The 19,967-nt window shown below is 44.7% G+C and overlaps 1 protein-coding gene across 3 annotated transcripts in view; it reads right to left on the minus strand.

Annotated features, from left to right (window-relative positions):
• Positions 1–2,837: 2,837 nt before the first annotated feature.
• Positions 2,838–19,967, minus strand: part of CAPN6 (calpain 6) — a 56,749-nt gene continuing 39,619 nt past the window's right edge. For all 3 annotated transcript variants that reach the window (XM_082061703.1, XM_082061702.1, XM_082061704.1), the window contains exons 7-14: positions 18,923–19,116; positions 17,589–17,666; positions 16,406–16,601; positions 13,855–13,977; positions 12,403–12,605; positions 11,616–11,737; positions 6,562–6,698; positions 2,838–5,024 (exon numbers count right to left, since the gene is read on the minus strand). In XM_082061703.1, the coding sequence (XP_081917829.1) occupies positions 4,842–5,024; positions 6,562–6,698; positions 11,616–11,737; positions 12,403–12,605; positions 13,855–13,977; positions 16,406–16,601; positions 17,589–17,666; positions 18,923–19,116 (1,236 nt within the window). In that variant the 3' untranslated portion in view covers positions 2,838–4,841. The remainder of the gene's footprint in view (positions 5,025–6,561; positions 6,699–11,615; positions 11,738–12,402; positions 12,606–13,854; positions 13,978–16,405; positions 16,602–17,588; positions 17,667–18,922; positions 19,117–19,967) is intronic.

The following is a 19,967-nucleotide window of genomic DNA, read 5'->3' on the forward strand; positions in this document are numbered from 1 at the left end:
ATAGATGATAGATAGACGATAGATAGATGTATATAAGAAGACATAGATGCACCTGTGTAACATGTACTCAGCTCTGTGGTCACCCTGACAACACCCACCTGAGGCTGTGAGGCTGCTGGCGTTGTTGCAAAGCCACCCTCCATAATCCTTGAGAAGTGGAGACTGAGGGATGTCCCACAAGGCCGGCAGAAGGGTCACGTCACCCCCGTCTACACGAAGGGCTTAAAGGAGGATCCAGGACATTATAGGTGCATCAGTCTAGAAGCTTCACTTTAGATGCTTGTAGTTTACAGCTACTCTGTACTGTCCTGAAAGACAAAACAGTACAACTTTGTTACCACAACACAATTGAGAATATCTAAAAAAGGAGTTTTAGTGTCAAGCTTAGTCCTATAGTTTCTCACGCAAGGCTAAACTTTAATCCAGCATTTTTAGTTATGTTAAAAAGTACATTATAACCAGATGAGAAAAGAAGTCTGACTCACTGTTTTAGTTTTCTCTGCAAATATATACTGGGTGAAGTCCTCCACTGATGAAGCAAAATACATGCTATCTTGCCCATTAATACCTTTTGCTTTCATATGCTTAAAGCTGTTAAATCTTGACATAAAAGGGATGTAAAACAGGACCAAATACCTCCCAGCCCCTGGGAAAGTTCTGGAAGGAAACCTCCTGGGGGCAATCACAGGTGAGCTCAAACACGTGAAGGAGAAAAGCCAGCACGGATTGACCAGAGGCAAGTCACGCTTGACAAACCCGATCGCCTCGTACAACAAAGGAAGCTGCTCGGCTGCTGTGGGATGAGCAGGGGGCACTGTCTACCTGGGTTTCTTCAAGGCTTTCAACGCGGTTTCCCCGTGACTTGCTCCCAGGGACGTGAACACATGAAATTCAACAAGTGTAAGGTTGTGCACCTGGGAAAACAACCATGGGATGCAGATGGACCAGGGAGCTGCTCTGTGGGAAGGGACCTGTGGGACAACAAGCTCCATAGGAGTGACCAGGGTGCTGCTGTGGGCAAGGGGATGCTGGGCTGCATGAGCACCAAGGGTGTCTCCAGCAGGGACAGAGAACTCACAAAGTCATTGTCCTGCTCTACTTGGCACCTGTCAGGTGGCTACAAAGAGAACAAAGACCCCCTTTGTCCAAGGAGTCACGAGGAAAAGACGAGGGGCGATGGGTACGAGTTACTCCTGGCCAGATTTTGTCTGGACACAAGAGGGAAATGCTCCCCCATGAGAACCATCAGCCACTGGAATAATCTCCCCAGGGATGGGGTGGATTCCCCAGCGTTGGACACTGTTAAGATTCAGGGTGCTGGGCCAGCTTGTCTAGACCAGGCTTTTGCCATGAAAGGTTGGAACAGATGATCCTGGAGGTCCCTTCCAACCTGGGATCCTGTGATTCTACATATTATAGAATATATACATAGCTGTGTCTGTGCATACACACACAGAGAACCTTAAATAACATTCCGTCTCTCTAGCCATCTATATTACATACTGCCTACCTTTATACACTCTACATACACAGAGATTCTTCTCTAAATATTAATATAACACACTCTATAGTACAAATATGTTGGCATATTGTCACAGAAGAGCAACAGCTGTGCGTATGTATGTTTTAGATACACACATGCATGAAGTACATTGGGGGGAGAAAACGCTGCCACGCCACTACGGAGAGGGCTCCCGAGCCCCGCCCCTCGCCGCCCCGCCCCTCGCCGCCCCGCCCCTCGCCGCCCCGCCCCTCGCCGCCCCGCCCCTCGCCGCCCCGCCCCTCGCCGCCCCGCCCCTCGCCGCCCCGCCCCTCGCCGCCCCGCCCCTCGCCGCCCCGCCCCTCGCCGCCCCGCCCCTCGCCGCCCCGCCCCTCGCCGCCCCGCCCCTCGCCGCCCCGCCCGCCGGCCCACACGGGCACACTGGCGGCGGCAGCACCTCCCGCGGGGCCGGGCAGCGGGAACGGGCCGGCGCGCCCCCCAGCGGCGGGGGGGACTCAAGCAGCACTAACCTGGCAGCACCAACAGCCGGTTGTTGTCCCCAGGAGTTGCAGGAGCGGGTTACACAACACCCACAAACGCTGGCTGGAACCCACAGTTCTGGCTGCTCACCACTAACACCCGGGATCATCCTCTGCACCTCATCCCGTAGATGCTGCAGCCGCCCTAGAGTGAGAATTTGAAACAGTGAGGATTTAGTTGAGACAAACAGCAAAAGCCATGGGTGGAGTGGAGCTCTTCTAAGCCCAGCACAGTCAGTCTAGTATTGCATTCCCCACAGACGGGACTGGTCTGGTGTGCCAGAGGAGACAAACAAGCCTCAGCCCAACAGGGAGGAGAGTCAGGGCTACACAGAGCTCACCCTGGTGGGGAAGGACAGGGACAGGAACACAGCGGAGGACAAAACCTGGGCTGTGCTGAAATAAATAGCACTGTAAGTAAATAACATGAATAGCACGATGAACTGGGAACTCATTGGTGGAAAGTAGAGAGCGGTTGTGAAATAAAAGGCATGCAGGCAGGAGAACTGCTCAGTGAACAACTGAGATGCATTTTTCTTCTAGAGCAAGGGGAAAAATGACATTTGGGATCATCGCAGAGTGATAGGATTAGAGGAAATGGCCTCAAGGTGAGTATCAGGAGGTTTAGACTGGGTATTATGAACAAAATCTGGACCGAAAGAGCTATCAAGCACAAGGGAAGCGGTTGAGTCGCCATACCTGCACAGTCGGATTGATGATCGCAAAGGTCTTTTCCGGCCTAAATGATTCTGTGATTCTATTATCTGAAAACAACTGTTTCATTTCAGAAATTACTGAACGCGTTCATTTTTTGTTAATCTTTTATTTAGGTCAATTCATATTGAAAAGTAAAGAAAGGCTGAAATGAAACATTTTTCCAACTATTTCCCTCTGTTTTAATTTTTGTGGGCCAAAATTCTCTGCCGAAGGTTGCCCAAGCGCATACATAATGCACCTCACACACAAAAACAACCCTTCATTTTCCCACAAGTTATCATTAATTGTTAAAAAGCACTGCCCAGCTCTGGCAACACTTGACCTTAAATTCCTGTGTCTGTCTGAGTGCAGCCGCAGTTCCCTGGGTGGCTTCTTCAAGCTCTGCTCCATATTAGAAAGTTCATGCTTTTTAAAAGAAAAAATTGCAGTTTACAAACATATTTGAGAGAAGGCAACTCTGAAGCTGTGAGCTTACAGAGAAGAATTAGACTTGCCTGTAGGGCTGTCAACCACATGTTGTTCACATCTGACAAATGCTCTGCATGTAAAATGGCTTAAGCCCAAGCTATTTAAAAAGAGAGCTGGATATAGGTGCTCGGTACACACAACTAAGCTGATGCAGTATACTGTCATTCGTAGCTTTACATTCCATCTCCAACATGACAGAAAAAGCATTGATCCTTTTGGAGGCCTGAGGAGACTTCAAAACCTTTCGTGAAATATTAATTCTACCGAGAGCCATTTTATAAATTATCAAAATGGCACAAAATGGCTGAAGTGGTTACCGGGTACACAGAAATCCGAATTTCCTGGCTGCAGAAAAGGCATTCCTGAGCTTCACTTTCAAGACCAGAATTTGCAACCGTATAAAGTCAATTTCTAACACAGTGAGCCTCTTGCACTGCCAGGATCACTGCACAGCCTGACAGCACAGAAACGGCTGCCACGTGGAAACCTGCTGTCGGGCTACAGCAAAAGTTAAAGGAAAGTTTGTTCCTGACCCCTGCTCTGAAGGAAATGTGAAACCATACCTGTCCTCCGTTATACCCAAGTTAAATTTCATTAAAGACATTAGCTCTGGCACAGCAAAAAAACAGTGCAGAATTCTGAGTGAAACGTGATACCTGCCAGGGCACAGCATCTTTGTTTTACACGCCCATCTTTATCATAAGCTAGTTTTGTCCTCTTTCAGTTTGGTGCTACCCATCACATCTAGTAAAGCAAAGGGAGTGTTATTCCATTTATAGCATCATGTGGATTAAACAAAACCTCCTTAGCAGGCTCCCATTACTGAATTTGCCCTCAATTGTGAGGTGGCATCCCGGTGGCCAGAGATTTCAATTTGTGAGTCATCGGCCTGAGGTGGAGAATAAGAAAGTCAATCTGAGCACCTTCATGCGGGCAGAGCTCCTATCTGCTCTGGTTTCAGACAGGCACTGCAAGACCTGTCCTATTTTCATGTTGCCCAGGCACGCCTGGTCTTAATGCTAACCTATGACTGAACTCCTGAAGCAATGACATTTTCACCAAGCAACAGAAACATCTGACCTATAGCAATAACAATGAAATTCATCCAAAATTTTAAATGCCTATATAGGAACAAAAAAATCCAATCAAAGCTTAAAAATGCTCTGGCAGCGAACAAGGACTGAGCCGTGCGAATGCACCCTGCGCTTGCCACCCCACCAGCCTGCGGGTACGTGACCATGGCGATGCCATTCCTGCCCACATCCCTCCAGCCCCTCTGCTGAGAACCCGTGAGAACAGTCACGTGTGCTTCCAGCTTATGTGCCGAGAGCTCCCGAAAGATGCTGCTGGGTAAAACGGTCACATCTTAACGAGCTTATCTGCTAACGTTTAGTTTGGCCCCTCTTCTACTGTATTTGCGGTATCATAAACATATAGATGTATAAATATGTATTTTTTCTCCCTTTAAAAGCCTCTCCCCGTTATCCCTGATAATGTGGAGAGTTAGAGGGCTTTTTCTTTTTAAAGCGATTATGATTATGTGCACCCTCTGCTCCCGAGTCATTCACACAGAAAGCACAGACAAGCCCCCCCGCTGCGAGGTGACAGCTCTGTCTGGCTCTGCGGGGCTTTGCTATTCACAGCTCCACGAGGTCATCGCTGGAAAAAACCTTGACGGTGATGTGACCTGGCACCTCGACGGCTTCCTGGCCGCCTCTCCCTCGGAGCCGCAGAGTCCGCGGTTCTCTGGGGTCACCGGGTGAAGCTGCCAGCACCGCCTGTCCGAGGAACTGGTCACACAAGATGTTGCTGTTCCAGACCTAGAGACAAGGGAACAGAATTAAACCCGGCCCAAGCGGTGCTGCTCTCACACTCCACCTGAAGGGCTGTGCTGGAGGAGGGTGACCCCCATTAACCCCTTGAAAAAGCAATGAGGAGGGGGTGTACATCTAAATTTAGCTAATTGTCTAGAAAGCGTGTGGGAGATTGTGGATTTGCATGCTCATTTACATACACTATGCAAATAAGGAGCTAAATGCAGCTTTTTGCTTTCTAGGTCACAGCCTGCCTAGAAAGAGGAATAAAAATTACCTGTTTGAGCTCATGGGCAGTAAAAACCTACATGCAATCAGCCCGTCTGTGCCACTCTGCTTGTGCTACTCTCTGCAATGCCTTCGGTGCTGTTCCTCTGGCTGTGATGGAGCCGGGTCGACACTGCTAGAGCAAGGGACTGCAGTAGTTCTGGGGTCCTTGGACATGTCCTTTGTCACTGCTCAAGATGCGGTTGGGCATATAGCAAGCAGCAACTGAAACAGGGCTAATAGTGGGTTCTGCTGCTAGTCTCACTTTGCAGTCTTTGGTCTGTGAAGTTCATTATTATCTAACTTTTAGTTACCCGGAAAAGTCAAATTGTTTGACCTGCATACTGTAGAGAGATGGGGTGAGGTCCCATGTGTAAACCAAATCTTTATTATGGATTAGGCAATCCTGCACATGCCAAGAACGCAGACTATATTCCATCAGCTATTGTATCAGCTTCCTCTAATCCATAACTACAGCCTGTGATTTGGGGAATAACGCTGCTATCATCCTCCTTCTGTTTATAATATTGGTAGAATATACATATTTGTTCAGAGGAGTATCATGGCACAGGAGCACCATGCACCAGTACTGCATTAGGCAGTGAGAAGCCAGAAAGGTCTCTCTTCTTGCAATGCAAGGCTATTTCCATTTCTGGCACTTATGTGCCACAGCGAATTGATTCACAGATTCATGTTAAGATCTCTCTACACCGATGAAAAAGACATAGTTCTTACTATGTGTCTAATATTCAAGAAGCGTGTTATCAAACTGGAATGCTGTTCCACTCTCACAGTTTTCTTTAGTGCCTCATCTAAATACTAAGCTCTGTCTCTCGCCCTAGTGCTGAGGCAAACAGTGTGAACAGTTCCCACAGGACTGGAATTCAAAGTGAAAAGCTTTGTAATAGTAGCCTTAGCTTTGGGTTTATTTCAAATGCTGACTCTGGACAACACTTGGCTTTTCTTTGTCTCTGTTTTGTCAGGTACTAAAAGAGGCAAAAGGTAATTCTGTAAATTCCTTCAAAGCTTTGGAATGAAATATGCCTTCTGCTTCCTAAGTGTCATCAGTCACTGTTCTATGGAAGAGACCTAGACTAGAGAATCAGCAGAGCAGCTGAACAGCTCCAGGCATAGCTCAGTAAGGGGAACAGAGGTTCTTGCACTTCTATCCTGCCTTTCAGTCATAAGGAGGAAGAATCAGCACACGGCGAGCCCAGTAATGCTGTTGTGCTCCCCTCCCTGCCTTCAGCAGCCCGCGCTGTGTGGCTTATCTCACCTGGACAATGATAGGACTGTCGATGTTCTTTTTGTAGAAGATCGCTTGTGTGTTGAAGACGGCACTGGTCGTATTGCGTTGCACAGAGGAGCGCACGCTTTGGTTCTCACACTTGATCAGCACGTAGGGATCTGCTCCTGAAACACAGCCAGCAGCACAGCTCTTAGGACACAGAATGGCAGCTGAGACCTGCCCAGAAACCCAGCAGAAGCAATATCCAGTTCTGGGCGCCCAGGCCAAAATGGAAGCTAAAATCTGTTTATCATCCATAATTCCTATGGAGGGCAAGGACAGGAACTGCAGAGAAATGCTGTTAGATGACTGAAAGCACATCTCTGTGCCCAGCTTTACACTGCCTGGCTCAAAAGTGCTGTCTACCATATTCTGATACGAGTATTAGTGTTAGGAGGTAGTTTTCAAGAAGCAGTTTCTCTTCCAGAAAGGAAAATACTGTCAAAACGCAAAAACATTTGTAGGAGTGCACTGGATTCAGCAGTTTCCTGTGGGAAACTGTCAAAGCAAATCCTCCCTAGTTTCTCATTTCATTCCTATGAATATAAGACAATTTCTTTGGTTCTATCATTTGGATTGATGTAGTTTTAAAGTTTAAGTTACCATAACATGTTTGTATCTATTATAGGTCCTAGTTAATGTCTTAGATTAAACTTTAATCATACATAACCCACTGAGGTTACTCAACATTCTAGAAATGCTTTGTTGTTTTCACACTGAACATTTTTACTTTGTTATAAATACTGATATTTTCTTTCCATTCCAATAGGGAGCAAGAACCGATTTGGAAACACCTGTTTTTATCCTCAAATAGAACAGACTGTTCTACTTTCTAAATAGCTTTTAATTAAACAAAGGCACTACCTTTTTTTAATATATTCCAACATGAATATTTCTGTCCATTCCTATTGTTTAATGACAGCATATCTGTTTGTCCACACCTTGCTACTTTTTAGATATGGATTTTAAATAAACCCACCTAATGTGTGCAAGTGTAAGTTGGACTTGTGATCATTTCTTAAACACATTTTGTCACCATCTACTTGCAAATGCCACCACTGACATGACAGATATAAGGCAGCACCATTTTAAAGCAGCTTTTATTTTTTTAACAATTCATATCCAGGATGGTCATTCATTTGCAGGAATGGACATCAAGACCTTGCTCAAACAAACCACGTTAAAAACCACATCCAAAACAGAAGGAGCTACTTCCACTTCCAAGAAAGAAACACGTTTTTCCATGTACTGCACTATGATTACACCTGGCCAGACACCACCAGGCCTGTTACCCTGACAACACCTCACACTTTCTATAGCAGGTACCAATGTGTTGGCTTTTCCGACAGGCAATTCCTTTCTGTGTCACTGAATGTGTGGATTTGGCTCTGGGGCATCGGGCGGCACCACGCTGTGTATCACAAATAGATTTGGAAAATGGATCTGAATAAAACGGGGTCTTGCATGAAATGGTGTCAAGTACTTTGGCCGAGGGCAAAGAGCAAAGCAACATCCGATCATTAACAGTAATTAAGAGATAAAGGGCATAAGAAGGGGTGGGGAAAGGACACAGAGCTTAAAGAGGTAACAGGCATGTCTGCTGGAGGAAAGAGACACCAGTGAAGGGACCTGCTAAGTGAACGGAAAGGGAAAGCTGGCATGTGAAAGAAACAGACTCAAATTCTCAGAAAGCGCTAGGGAAACAGAGGGAGGTAGAAGAGGAACATGAGAGGCACCCGCACAGCACCACCTCACGATGGCATCGCTGAATGGTCAGTTCTGTGAGGAGGAACCGGCGCCAATTCCAGAACAAGAGAAAGAAATGGGAGAGCAGCACATGTGGGGTCAGACAAGGGATGTTCTCAGCTACAGTTGGCCCAGTTGTGTGCAGCTCTGGGCCTGGTTCATTTACAGTACAAAGACAATGCAGAAAGGGCTACTAGTGTGGAAAAGCAACATCGTACTATTCGCCAGGAGCTGGGTGTGAAAACAAGTGGAACTGCCACTCTGGCAACTGCTCTGGCACTGGAAGGAGGATGGGGTTCAGTTCTCCAGCACGTCTGACCCAAGCTGCGCCTTCAGCACCCTACCCTATATAGATACCTGTTCCATCTCAGTCCTACAGCCATGCTGCTGTATTGGGAAGCTGTACGACAGAAAAGCACAAAGGAAAAAGCTGAAATCTGTAAAATCCAGAAACACTTGAACAGCAATAACATTCCTAAGGCTTAAAGAAATCTAGGCACAGTAGTCTAAAGGCTTTATTTTTTTTTTAGAATTGGACTGAGGATCTAACATCCACATCCTTCAGCACTGTACCAAACACAAAAGGCTTTCTAGAAGACATTCTTGAGACAAAGATCCCAGAGACATCCCCCCTCCTCCAGCTAGACCACTCTTACGGGTATGCAGAGAGCTACAAGCAGCTCCGTCCCAGGGAAAAGGCACGGGCCAAAGGGAGCAGACACCGCGCTGGGACGCGAGCGCTGCCTCGGGAAGCACAACAGGTGGTTTTGCCTTTTGCGGCTGAGTCTGCGCTCCTGTGATACCTCTGAGCTTCTCCTGCAATACACATAATCAAAAGGAGTCATTCCACTGGCATCAGTAAATCCTCCCCGCATCTCTGCTCCATTATCTCTCTGCTTCACTTAAGCTTTGACCGGATATTTAGCAGCTGCTTTTTGCCGCCTTCTTTCTGTTTCTCAAACTGCTCCCAAGTCAACTGCCATTAAAGGTCCCAGATACTCTGCTTACCAGGTATGTCATATATGGAGGATCACAATGCCTAGTTTGGAAAAGAAGCAGTGAAAGGCAATTTGCAAACATGCAGATTCAGCATGGAATTTCAGTGGGAAGACTTAAAATGCAAAAGGTGATTTGTTCTCTTGGGAAAAGAGTGTGACAGGCAGTAGCAAGAGCAATTTTTAAGACAGACTTGGGAACGACAGACAAGAAACCTTCAAGCACACGGTGCTTCCTCATCTTGCAAACCTGCCACTGCGGTCGGCTGACATTTGGATCAACTTGAGAACCAGCACTCAGAATCGTGTCTGGGCAGCCCGTCATCCACTGGTCCCAACAAGAGCAAACCATCCATTATTTTACAGACAGGACAATGGATCAAAGACAGCAGCAAGGAGGAGCTTTCCAATAAACATTTAAAATAGAGATTAAACCATCTTCCTCTGGCAGGGAGCACAGTTCTGATGACAACTGGTTCATGAATCAGGCTGAGTGTGCACTTGCTGTGCAATCTTCATTCTCTTCCAGTTTTGTTTCAGTAGCTGCTTAGAAATTTGTGCTAAGCATAACTGTCAGATGACAGTGATGGGCTTATGTGAAGAACAGTGCATTCAATTCTAAAATCCCTCTATCCTAGTTATATCAAAAAAAGGTGTTCCTGTTCAGCTGCTCTGCATACCCCCGTGTCAGAGAACAGAGACATCCTGATGTTTTCAGGACAGTTTGTCACAGAGATGTAATACCATGTCTTCGTCCTCAGAAGCTTCAGAATGAATCATAACCTTTATCAGCAAGTTTTGTCTTCTACCTGTGCTAAGGGATGATGGTGACAAACCAAGGCGATGGCTGGACAAGGGGAATAGAGCTGACAGAGACAGAGCATAAGAAAAGCAGCAGCTTGAGAGCTGAGAAGCTGCAGATCAGAGGGTGAAGGAGAGGTCAGGAAACCCTTGTGAAATGCAGTGGGGCTCATCAGAAGCAGCAGCTCACACAGAAACCAGTTGCCATCAATCCTTGCACCAGAAAAAAGAGTAACCTTTGTTCGAGGTCCTCTTAGCAGCAGGAAAACAACCACTTTTCTTCTACCTATTTTCTACTTGAACAAACATATTGACTGTGCCTAATCCGAAAGGAAACCTCTACTTGTCACTCCCAATGGCAATTGCTGTGTGGCTTCTTCCCTCACCTCACAGTATTGAGTAGCGAGGAGGCTGCTCTTAACTTTTAAGTGCAGTTCACATCAGGAAATGCTCCAGGAGTGGCAGGTAAGGCTGGTGTTTTGGTACCTGCCCATGTGACTTTGAGGTCTAAATTCACTTCTGAGAAAACTGGTCTTTTTCAAAAGCCTGGCTGCTGTTTCTCCTTGTGATAAGCACGGGAGAGGGTCCAAAACGTGGATCCAGAGAAGGCACGAGAAATGACAAAGGAGTTCCCTAACACCTTCTCTACCACAAGAAGTTAATGCAACTGAGCTCCAAATCTTAAAGTGAAGAGAGCTCAAGAGTTATCTGGAGCAAACACAGCAGATGTTTCAGAAACCACTTTAGTTTCCTGTTCCCATTTCACTGTAGTATCTCTGCTCCTTTCCTCCCAACCACCCAGTGCTGGATGTGTCTACCTTTCTCTATCACGCCGATCATGAAAAACGAACGTTGACAGATGGAGAGTAGGAGTAGAAAATGAGAAAGCATATGACAACTAGACATGTCTCTAAATTAACTGTCAAGATCAAGTGCCAGAAAGACATTTTAGTGTCCTTCAGGACACTTCCTTTGATGCGTAGGTAACAGTTCTGGACAAGTCATTTCACCTCTCCCTGTCCTAGTTTACCCAGCTGAAAACGCTGGTTTGAAAACCATAATTTCCTCCTTGAAGTGCTATTAAGCTTGTGGTAATGAAGAACAAAGTGCTCTGCAGGCCGTGAATGACATTGCTGAGGTAAGTGTAACACACTACATGAGTCTGTGTGATTCAGCTGCCTCCCTGGATACTATCCAGTTAGAAAACACATAACCCTGAAAGGTAAATTTCTTACTAATCCCCACAAAAAGCTTCTCAGGAGGGCCTGACTACTATTGCCTACCCGGACCAGCACAGATAACACATAACTCTTACTGGTTTGCATTGTGTTACTTGTCTGATGTCTCCTTCTGAGGAGATTTTACAACGTGCTGAAAGAAACCCATCCCATAAATCTTCAGTTTATTTGGATAATTTCTGCTTGCTTACATATAAACTCAGACCATCTTTAGAGGACTGAAGAAGCCCCTTCCACTCTTCCAGGTTTGCTTTGCACTTACCACCCGATCTGTCTTGCTTCTGTAAACCCCCTGCAGAGTGAATTTTGATTTGGGTGACTCTGCGTGGATAGCCGCAAAGAAGACTCCAACAGGTCATTTTAGGCTTATCTGCCTTCAGCTCCCTGAAAAGTCATGGGAAAAGCAATTGAAGCAATGAATGTCAAGCAAACAATCAATGGCTGTGGAAATTTGGTATTTTCAGAATATGAGATTTGTACTTTCTTCTTCTACTGTTTTGGAAGTTTGTGGTACAGAAATGACAGACTTAAGAAATAAAGCCAGAGCAAAGTAAAATAAATCAAATGTGTGTTAGCCTTTGCATGGCAGCAAGAGCGGCCAAAAAACAAAACAAAACAAACCCAAACAACTTTAAATCATGGAAAACAGTATCAAAACAAGAAAAAAATCCAGCAGGCCTGATTTCACGAAACACTAGTTTTGCTCTCACAGACAACCACTGGTTTCAAAGGAGATGGTTAAAGAAATAAACAGTATCAACTGCACCAGTGCTCAGTGTTCTGACCTAGAACTAGAAGCGACTACAAAAGCAAAACTAAAAAGTCAAAAGACCCAAATTGAATTGTCCACCAAGTTCCTGACCAGGCACAAATCCCAGTGAGCCATCTGCAGGTTCTTGGAGGTGACCCTGACCATCTCCAAGGCCTGCTTCTGGAGCAATACCAGCTACTGACTCAGGGGTATTTGAGGGCCACCAAGCAGCCATTTCCAATGAGGTGCAGCCAGTGTGGGCAAGGGGAGATCTCGTGTAGTTGTGAGTGTGACCTACCTGAGTTTTGATGGCACATCTGTGAAGAGTCTCAGGATAAACTTTGTAGTGATGCCAGGATGATACGTAGTTGGGATGAGGACGTAGCGGCCTTGCTTAAGGATCCTCTTCAAGAACACGGTGCGCGTGTTGATGTACGGAGACGTGGCCACTCTCTCCTGCACAGTCAGCTTGTGGAGTCGATAGTTTCTGTTATCCTCCACCTGCAGCCACAGAGCAGTATCGGGGTTAATGCACAGAGGGATATCAGAGCTAACAGGCAGGATTTTCCCTGCACATCACGCAGCCTTTTGCGAACAGAAAAGACAACATGAAATAAAGGCAAATGGTGTGGCTAGTGGTTTTTCATCCACTGAAGCTGTGGCAGAGATAGTCCTGACAGGCAACCCAGTGCTCCAAGTGCTAGCCCACACAGGCTTCCGAGCAGCTGCCTCATATAGAACCATTTATGTTTTGTTCTAAGCCCTGAAGCTGTGCTTAACTACTAACATCCTCTTCAGGGAACTGAAATTTGCCACAGCACAGTTAAAATATAAACTGATTTCTTAAGCAGCTCCTCGGGACAAAGACATCTCTACATTCTTTTCTGGTAGTTCTCTTCTGTCTTCGGATAATACAGGCCATGGTCTTCTGAAGGCCTTTAGTCATGATAATTAACCTGGTGGGTTAGACCACTTGTGAAATAGAAAAATTACTGCACAGAAATAAAGACAGAGCACTGATATTTTTCTGAAGGTGTGATTTCCAAGCCTTTCCAAATTAGATGTACAGGCACAAACAAGGCAAGGTGAATTATGCTACTTTCTGTAATGCTATTCTATATATAATATGTGGTTAAAACGTGATTGCCAAATGAATAGGTGTGATGCAGATGTCAGCAGCTCTAACTGACTGTTAAAAACTGATGATTTTTTAGGGTAGGGCCATAGACTCAGGGTAGTCCCATTAGCTATAGCAACAGATGATAAGATAATCCTGATTTGAGTGAAAAAGCATAGCTGTTTCTCTTGCTTTCAACCTTCTTTCAGTTCATATGTTTTCGTTTTACTCAATTTGCCCTGGGAGTGCAATTATATTTCTGTTTGGGATCCCTTTGGTTCCTTTTCACATATGCTCATTTCCTACTCACTACTCCAGCTTTTGAAAACACTCTTGACTCTTTTTTCTAAGTGGCAAAAAAACCCCTGCAGACTTTTCAAACTCATTCACTTGGCCGTATTTGCTGATGAAATGGAGACAGGAGCCTCCAAACGACCCATGTTTCAAGTGTTAATATTTTTTGTCTTTCTTTCTCTTCAAAGCGTGGGGTAGGAAAACAACTTACAATTCTTTTGCAGTAGGGAAAAACGACTTATGTTCCTTTAGCTCAAATAGAGGTTGAATTGAACTAAATTCAAGGTGACACAGCGCTGCTGAACAAACCCTGAACCAGGATGGCAGGTGGCCGCCTACCTTGAGTATTTCAAAGCCAATTGGGATGCTGTCCCCTTTCCCCTCTTTCTTGTATTTGCGGCGATCCTCCTGTTGTAATGAGACCAACACTTTGTCCTCAGTCTTCTTAACGTCAAAGACAAACTGGCACAAGAGAGAAGAGGGTGAGCTGTGAGAATTGCCTTAGGATACCACCAAGGGAATATCAGCATACAAAGGAGGAAAAAGAAAACACATTTGGGGACAGACATTCCCAGCAATTCACAGCTGAAAATAAATGCTAATAATAAGAATCTTTAAACCCAAAGTATCAGACACACCGAAACAGGTAATTCTCGTAAAGGACAGCATGAAACAGTATTACAAAATAACTGTTGAGGCAACAGAACATCTCCTCTGAAAGCTAAAGATAAAATATTAAGTTTTAATTAGATATATGTAAATCAGGAATAAGATAAAAAAATCAAAACAACAGATTCAAGATGGAGTCTTTGATAATTTTTGATCCATCTTTTAACCGCAGTATCTAAACAGGGCCTGTATATTTCAAACACCTGTATTTAGGACCCACAAATGAAGGAATCTTCCAAATCTTAGTCAAAAAAACCCAAACACCTTTATTCTTCACTTACAATTATATTTAATTTAAGAATGACAAGAATGCTAATTTTGGATTTTCTCTGTTTTCCTGAAAGTGTTAGGAATACCCAGTAAGAAGTGCTAATAATAATTCTGCATCTTTGACAAGCAAATCTTTTATCCAAGGTGTTTAAAGTAAACTTGAATCATCTTGGCTTTAAGACCAATCAAAGGAAATTATTTCAAATTTAGGCAGCAGTTCCCATCCCAATAAATCAGACTTGAATTGCTTACATTATCAAGTATCACTACCAGACCAGTTCACAAGTATGTGCCCTTTCAGTAACCAAAAAAGGTCAAATAGGCGATTCTTTATACAACAAAAAATTAAACACTCAAATTCATTCACTGTTAGGGACTCCTTTAAATTTTGTTTCTTTCATTCATACAGAGGGCAAATCTGAGTTGTCAGAAGCATCAGAGGGGAAGAGGCCGCTATTTAGGCCAAGTTTAGATAGATGCTGTATTCTTCCATCCTCAAAGGCCTCTAAATGGGAAGCAAACAAACAAAACCCCAAAACTGCCGGGGTGCAGAGTTGCGGAAGGAGAACTGTGGAGTGCGAGAGAGCTCTCCTGGTCTGACGAGAGGTGTGCAGCTGTGACCACCTCTGATCTGTCCTCATGGGTAACAACCTGGAAATCAGTGGGTGGCTGTAGGAAGACATTTACACTGGGCTTAAATTCCCTTATTTTAGAGGGACTGGGAGTGTAACAATCCATCCCTGTACAGACAAACTTCACAGGAGGCCTCAGTGTCAAGGATTTCAGTCAGGAAGAACACTGATTATCTCTAGACTATGGTAGTATGTGCCACAATAATTTATAATGGCCCTAAGCTAACATAAATGTGCTCCAGCAGTGCTATTAAGAGCCTTTTAATCATCTAGCCTAAAGATAAAACCGGAATAAAAAGAACTTCCATTGCATCAGCCATTGCACTCAACCGTAGCGTGTATATTTTGTTCTCTGTGGCAGCTAAACACTTACAAATGAGACCCAGACAAGCACTTGGAATAAGTCCAGAATCATACGGGGTCATATCTGAATAAAATCACCCTCTGGAAATGAGGCACTGACAGAAGACAGAGCGGTGAACAACTGCTGCTCTACCTACACCTGCAAGACAGGATGAGCTGGAGATCCGCTCCTAGTCTGAACAGCAAAGGCTGCACTTCTCCAGCACCCCGCTATGAAAACAGGGGTGCCGACAAACCTCCCAGACAAGTGCGGGCAGCAGACACAAGAACATCTTTAATTAATCTAAAGTATATGGTGAATTACAAAAGAATGGAAAGGTCGATTTTCAAATAATAACTAAAGCAGCAGGTGACCACTGACAGCAATGGAAGTTCTATACCTGAATTTGCATTCACTAAGATGAAAACGTACAACACTGAGAATGGTGGGAAGGTGAGAAATGGAGTAAGAACGGGTGAACAAATAACCTGAGTAGCCTGAAAGTCACCAGGTAGGATGAGACAAGGAAAAATCTGTAATGCTGATGAGACGGTGAGCTTGAGGAAGCGACAAGATACTTTCAGAATCTTAGCTTAATGCAAAGGGATACTAACTAAATACAGTGGATCAAATCAATGCTCAGGCTGTTTAAGGGTGGTGTCACTAGAAAATCAGACTTGCTGCCTTTCTACAACGGGGAAACTGAAAGAAGTCCAGGCAAGACTTCACTAATTCTGGTGTGTCTGACTCATCAGCCCCAAACATCATCAGTCCTCAACAAATATCTAAACTCTTCTGAGGGATTTCACAGAAATCACTGAAACATGCCGTGAACCAGCATTCTCCTGGAGGACAAACACTGGCAAGGAGATTTCTGTGAAGTAGTCACGGCCAGCTCCTAAGCAGGGTGGATATTTCAGAAGCCCTAGCTAAAGTGGATATGCTTCGATACCTCAAAAAATACAGGGGTTCCTACCTGGGGATTCTGAAGGAAGGTCTCTTTGTTATCAAAGCATCCACCAGAGCGATTTAGCAGAGGCTCTGAGTTCTTTGCCCAAGCCCCACACATCATTTTCTTCTCCCAGGTCTTGTGGATACTGAAGTAGGAGGTATTCACAATCCGGCAGATGTCCACGTCAGTGAAATTCTTACACCAGTCCTCAAACGTCATCCTGTTTCATGGGATACCAGGAAAGCCATGTTTTTAAAAAAAAAACAGTGATAGTCAACCAAAGAGCCAAAATAACAGAACAAAATCTTCCAGTAATTTAAAAGGAGGCATTGCTCAGCTGTCCAGAGGACAAACTGATTCACTGGAAAGCTCCCCATGTGGAAACACTTATGAAGCCACAATCACATTATCTTAGAACTTAATTTAGAGAAATATCACCTCAGCGTGTTTGGTCAGCTCTAGATTTCTTCAGTTGCAGCACCTAAGCCTGAAGGAGAGGTGGTATCTATGAGGCTGGATTTAATGACATGTGTTTTGCAAAGGCAAAAGAGATTATCTGCAACCAAAGCACTATCCAGTCCCCATTATTACAGTCTTTATGGTCACATCTGTCCCTGAGCACGACTCAAACCTCTGTGATCTGGACACAGCTTTTATTGAGCACCGTCTCAACGCTACACCCTGTGCCTGCTGCAGCGACAGACTGGATTGCTGAGCACTTAAGAGATTCTTTACAGCATGAACACTTCTCATGCCCATGCTGGGGAACACAGACAAATATAAAAATTCATTGGCTGCAATTGTATTTACAGCTACCTCAGCTATGGTTGACCTAGAAATCCTACAGCTAGGCACAGCAGTCGGTAAACAGGATTGACAGTGCGTTCAATATGTGGCATTCTGTCATGTAAACCAGCACATGTGTTGTCTTGGATTCTGAGTGAATGTCCTAAATATAGATAAGAGATTTCGAGGGTGTTTGAAACTTATATTTACTAAGACCTACTAGTTTTGTTCTACTAGTTTCTAATCTATTTTTTCTGCTCTTTGTCATCCCTGAAGAGTTTAAAAGAAACAGACTTTGTGCCAGGACTGGATAAAATGATACATTTGGGGAAATTATTTTTGAAGCTGTTAAATGGCAGAATTAATGACAATTACTCAGTGTAGCCAGTATCGCCAAACCCTCCACATGACTCCCACTCACCAGAACTCTCCGTCATTCTCAAGAGTGAGTCCCAGACTCTTCCGTTCTGAATCGCTGACTTTCTTCCACTCCTCAGAACTAAAAGGAAAACAAACAAACAAAAATTAAAAAGAAAGAACAATAAAGATGATTAATAAATCAAAAAGAAAGAGATGAATGGGAAATTGGGGCAACTAGAGAAAAGCCTTATTGATTTCCTTTGTCACACCCTCCCTGAGGACACTTAAACAGCTGGTTTGGAAGGTCATATGAGATTGACTCCATTCCCTGAAGGCCCTTCAAAAGAAACCTGGTTTTCCTCCTCAGGAGCTTCTTGCACATCTCACTTGGACCACAGTATTTCTCTGTGTTTCCATCTCCTTAAATAAAACAGCCTGAGGTCTGAGATTTCCCCAGCGCGCCTTTGAGCAGGAACTGTTGCAGCAGGAGCCCAGTGTCCAGATTAACACCGCGCTGCAAAGACACTTCATTACCTGCATTGTGCACAACATAGTGCTCTGCATTGTACCCTGGAGGCACCGGCCTCTCTACACCCACTGCAGGGGAGCACAGGATCCGAAATGCAAGCAGTTTGATGCTTAAACCAGACACAGTGGCTCTTCTGCATGTTCTTTGCATTTCACCTGCACCAAACTCTTTGAACGTCATAGATTTTTGCTAGCTAAAGTATGGATGATAAGCACTTAATACGCTGTTGTTAAGAATATTCCATTATTAAACACTAACAGTGACTAGGAAGTACAGTGTTGAACTGTAAAATCCTAGCTAAATGTTTTTCATGTGTAAATTGCCAGTGATGGAATACATCCCCTCCAGCCATCATTTCTGTCTCTGTCAGGGTGCCTGCTAAGCTCATGGCCCACATTAAAATTAATTAGAAAATAATTCAAGAAATCACAAATGTGGCAATTTTACAGCATCTTTCACCAGTCACTTAAATTATCTAAGAATAAAACACTTGTGCCATCCCCAGCAGTTAGCAATTACATATGAGAAACTGAGTCGCAGACAAACTCAGTGGTGAAGCTGGGAACAAACCTCACTTTCCTGAGTCCTCACTTTAATTGTAAGTTGTTTTTCTACTCATGCTCCAGTGTGCCAGAACAATGATATACACAGTAAACTAATGTCCAGGAGGCCATAACCTCCTGGCTTCACTAGGATGTATTTGTTTGCTCAGAGAATGCTACACTTGGGAGGAGGTGGCATAACAGTTCAGCTGTCACTGAGTATTGCAGACCAACGTCATGTCTTGCAGTGTTTAACCATGCATCTAACGTCCAGTGACCCTAACCACAGCTTAATTCCTTTGACACTGGATTTGCAGCACTTACTTGTCGCTCCAGGCGCCGTTCCACTCTTTTTTCCCCCAGGGATTCCTCAGTCTGATCATGAACAGCTTTTCTGCATTGAAAGAGAATATGAGGCTTTCTCCAAGGCGCAGCTTCCGAATCGCAGTCACTGAGTAGGCATGACCGATGACAAGACCCGTCTTTGTCTCCGCTTCGCTGGTGCTGCCAGAGGACGCCTTTAGCACCAAGAACGACAACAAAAACAAATGGAACTCGCATCACTGAGGGCATCTAGCAGCTCCACATTTAAGGGGCAGGATGCAGAAGGCTTGTTTTCTTTCACATTCCCTTCCCAAATGATGTGACCATGCAAGAAAAAACCAGCACTGGGGATTAAAACCAATAGCTGACTAGTCTGGTCTTCTGCATGGTAGTGCCAGACAAATCCTAGAGACAGGAGCACAGGACAGAATCACACAATCACAGAATCAACTGGGTTGGAAAAGACCTCAGAGATCATTGAGTCCAACCCTTGGTCCAACTCTAGTCCATTCACTAGATCATGGCACTAAGTGCCATGTCCAATCTGAGTTTAAAAACCTCCAGGGACGGTGAGTCCAGCACCTACCTGGGCAGCCATTCCAATGCCTGACCACTCTCTCTGTAAAGAATTTCTTCTCTGGACCATTTGAGCAACACACACCAGGCAGGACAGTGGAAAAAGTGAAGTTGTACCAGCACTATAACCCTTCTTCTGAGCCAGAAACCATCCAAATGGTCATGTTTGGATTCATCACACCCTCACCGGTACCAGCACAAAGCACCTTTGCACCGAGCCGGATCGAGTCTCACCCATATTGGGCTGTAACCCTGAGACATTCACTCCCTTGGACAGCAAGAAAAGAAGGTTTGACTCAGTGCAGTTCCCTGAGTGTAAGCTTGTAATAACCTAATTAAGAGCTCAATGATCAAGCAAACATCTGCTCTGGTGAGAGAGATGGACTTCAGACTACAGTTATGAAATGCACATAGCACTTTCTCAGATATTTTTACACACTTCAAAATTTCTCTGGTCTAAACAGACAGG

Source organism: Streptopelia decaocto (genome assembly GCF_964273445.1).
Source record: "Streptopelia decaocto genome assembly, chromosome: 10".
Lineage (NCBI taxonomy): Eukaryota > Metazoa > Chordata > Aves > Columbiformes > Columbidae > Streptopelia > Streptopelia decaocto.